This window comes from Diadema antillarum, unplaced genomic scaffold (assembly GCF_040938485.1).
Source record: "Diadema antillarum isolate AM-2024a unplaced genomic scaffold, OU_Dant_1.0 scf00000191, whole genome shotgun sequence".
Lineage (NCBI taxonomy): Eukaryota > Metazoa > Echinodermata > Echinoidea > Diadematoida > Diadematidae > Diadema > Diadema antillarum.
The window spans coordinates 511,592-514,938 of record NW_027271080.1 but is presented as its reverse complement, the minus strand read 5'-3'; the positions used below and the strand labels follow the sequence as shown (position 1 = coordinate 514,938).

At 40.0% G+C, this 3,347-nt stretch overlaps 1 protein-coding gene across 1 annotated transcript; it reads right to left on the bottom strand.

Annotated features, from left to right (window-relative positions):
- Positions 1–218: 218 nt before the first annotated feature.
- Positions 219–1,716, bottom strand: LOC139723437 (histamine N-methyltransferase-like). Its single transcript, XM_071634680.1, has 2 exons — positions 1,500–1,716; positions 219–574 (listed from the first exon to the last, which is right to left on the bottom strand). The coding sequence occupies exons 1-2, from the start codon at positions 1,714–1,716 to the stop codon at positions 219–221; spliced, it is 573 nt and encodes a 190-aa protein (XP_071490781.1).
- Between the last annotated feature and the right edge of the window lie 1,631 nt (positions 1,717–3,347).

Sequence of the window (3,347 nt, the reverse complement as noted above, 5' to 3'; positions counted from 1 at the left end):
CTTGAAAATTCGACATGTCAAATCTTTTCGACTGCCATTGCGACCCAGTGGCACGAATGGAAACTCGTAAGGCTGATGACGTCACAATCCCCGTCTACTATGTAAATGTCGTACCGCTGATGCATCTGGCTTTACATAATCGTGTAGTGTGCGGTGGTAGGAAGGAGACAAAAGGGCATGGCAATCAGTAAGATACAATGCACGAAAAAAAAATGAAATCACAGCGAGTTGATGGAGATGAAATACAAATAGGTACCATCATTGATGATGAACATTAATACTCCTCCATCTTGCAGGATTTCTAGCAGACACTTAAGGGATGACGTAGTGTCTTTGAGGTAATAGACGGAATGGATGACACTGATGAACTCGTATTTGTCACTGCTTCCAGAGGTCTTGAGGCAGAAGTTCTCAAAGGGGACATTGTGCCACGTATATTGCGCAGCTCTAAGTTCCGGATCCGTGCTCACATTCAGCCTGAATTTTTCGATGATACCTCCAGGCTCCACGATGGTGTAACTTAATCTTCCGAAATGTTTGATGAGCTTTCTGATGATCACCTGATCCTTGTCTCCTGTTCAGAGAAACGGCATAAGAACATGATGTGTGAAATTAGAATATTTCAAAAATAATTCAAAACAATACGATGAAACTTTGAGGTGTCATAGGAAAGGAGAGAAATCTCAGTTTGTTTATGTGTAATATTCATCAATTTGACGATCATCATACAAGTTATACAGTAAAAAAAAAAAATGCAATAGGATTTTCGCAATGAAAACACCCAGTATGATTAAACTGTGTAAATGCGACTTCAGGGTCTTGAAATATAACGTCTTAGCTCTATTTTGCAGAAAGCCCCATTAAAACTGGTTGAGCGGTCACAGAGAAATGTGGATTGTTGTAAAGCATTTCATGAGTCTGATTCTTCCCAGTTTAGCACTTGGATGCTCTTGGAACTGCATATCATTGTGTGAACACAATGGACAGAACTTGGAGGGAAGAGATTTCTGACATGCTCTACAAAATTCCTCATTTCTCTTTGACCACTGAAGCAAAGTGAATGGGGTTTTCTGTAAGATGTGGGCAATGAGTTAAAGTTTCATACCCTGAAATCATGTTTGGATTGATTCGCTATTCTTAAAGCTATTGTTGCGGAGGGTACCGTTGTATTTTTTTTTCGTGGGACATACGGTATAGTCACAAAAAGTTCAACAATTGCTGAACTAGTTTGAGCCACAATAACATCAAGTTATATCTTTGTGTCTCCCCTCCAACAATAACTACCAAAAGATACAGACCGCACAACGAATAATATCAAAAGATATAGACCGCACGACAATCGGCATCAAGATAGGTTACACATTTTTTTTAGATGTTTTGTACGTATTCCAATCTATAGGAAACCTGTTTAAGAGTTTAAGGATGCAAGTTTTAATATCCACAAAAACAAACGAACAAACAAACAGACAGACAAACAAATAAACAAACAAAAAACTTACCGTCACCAGTACCTACTCCAAGCGCTTTCAGCTGACTGCCTTTTCCGGACGCTGATACAAGTCTGGGTAGAATCTCGTGTTCGAAGTCATTCTGTAACCACTGAAATATGACCTGGATCTCGTCGGAATTTGGCAGAAAAGTGTTCGTAAATATGTCGTGGTATCTGGTCAGATGTTCCTTGTCGGTGAGTCGTCCCGGATTGTAATTGTTCGTCATTTTTCGTCCCTGTAAATCAAGAAAATATTTGCTTGCATGAACCTTTTTTGAATGTCGAGACTCAAGAAGCCAAGATTCGCGAAAGCTTCGGGCAGCGAAAAGGGCTGTCGATTCCGATTCGCGATAGTTTCATGCCTTGGCTGTTGTAGGCCTATACTTGTAACCGAGCGGCGCAGTCATGTGCGGATTGTCGATGTCCAACTTGATCGGAATACGTTGAACTACGCACGTTTCGAAGAATTTCCCCTCCCCCCCCCCCCATGTTTTTAGGTCTTAGAAGAAACTTCGGGGGAAAAATCGTGAAAAATAACTACACTCATGACTTTCCATACCAGTACCACACTGGAATACCATTGACCGTAGTGTTGACCTCTGACCTCGTCCGTACCCCCCCCCCCCCCCCCCCCCCCCCACCTCTGGAAGAATTGTTCCTTGCCCCCCTCATAATGAATGAATGAATGAATGAATGAATGAATGAATGAATGAATGAATTAATTAATGAATGAATAATATTTCAAATTGTATTTTTCTATTCACAGTACTCAATGTCAGATTCACTGAGTAGCACATTCATTATAGGCCATAGGACCACACGCAGCCAAAATATTGCGGCGTTTCTAGTAGGCCTACATATCCAATGATACATCTCAACGATTTTGTGACAGTCACTTGTGCAACTCGTGTTGCAAACGATTCGAAGTTTACTCGTACAGATCATGAGCTATAAAATCTTGAACACTTTTCTTTCTCTTTAGATACTCATGTAAAACAGTACACGAGTATACTTAACGGAAAAAAATAGCAATGACATTGATAACATTGTCTTTAAAATAGTATCGATGTTGGTGCTGCTATGACAGTAATATACATCGTAATTAATCCAAACTACCTCGCCATTGTCAGACAACTACATGTACAATCATTCGTACGCCAGGTTTTACTGCGTATCGGCCTATATTCAGCATACTCTGCTTCCTTTACAAACAGGCTACCAGTACTGAGTGCCAAACAACTCGAAGAAGGTCATAGTCGCAAGCCGAAGGTCAAGCTCTGTACGCGCTTTTGCAATCAACTCTCCGGGCAAAGTCCACAAACGCAGTATATCGACACCCATTTGCACGGTATGGCTATTTCTTCTCAACCACATACATTCAAACGTTTGGGAAGCTAACAACAATTCCGGTTTCAGAGAGGAACCCGTTTTGATTGCTTTTGTCTCGAAAGGCTCCTATAGTGATATAAAACATGTGTTGTAGGGGGAAAAAAGGGTTAAATAAAAGTAGAACCCTGTCCCTGAACTTGATGTACCATATTCAGTGCATTGATTCATAAGCTCAGAAATTGAATAAAATTTATGTATCGTATAGAAAAACAATTTTTCAAAGTCCCCTGAGCTCCCCCATATCTCATTCTGAACAACAGACCAAAAAAAAAAAAATAAAAAAATAAATAAATAAAAAAAAATGGAGCTATAAATAGAACCCGTATGCATTCTATCAAATTTTGCCGAGTAGCCTACCGGGCTATTATTCGATTAGCTATACCTGGATCTCACTAGGTGCTTACGTGCCTTACCTGTTGAATCAAGTCCTGATTCGATTCGATTTGATCTATCACATGCTAATATATAT

Coding starts and splice junctions, on each gene's coding strand:
- LOC139723437 (XM_071634680.1), bottom strand. CDS start 1,716: ATGACGAACAATTACAATCCGGGACGACTCACCGACAAGGAACATCTG. Junction 575..1,499: donor TGGAGTAGGTACTGGTGACG/GTAAGTTTTTTG, acceptor TTCTCTGAACAG/GAGACAAGGATCAGGTGATC.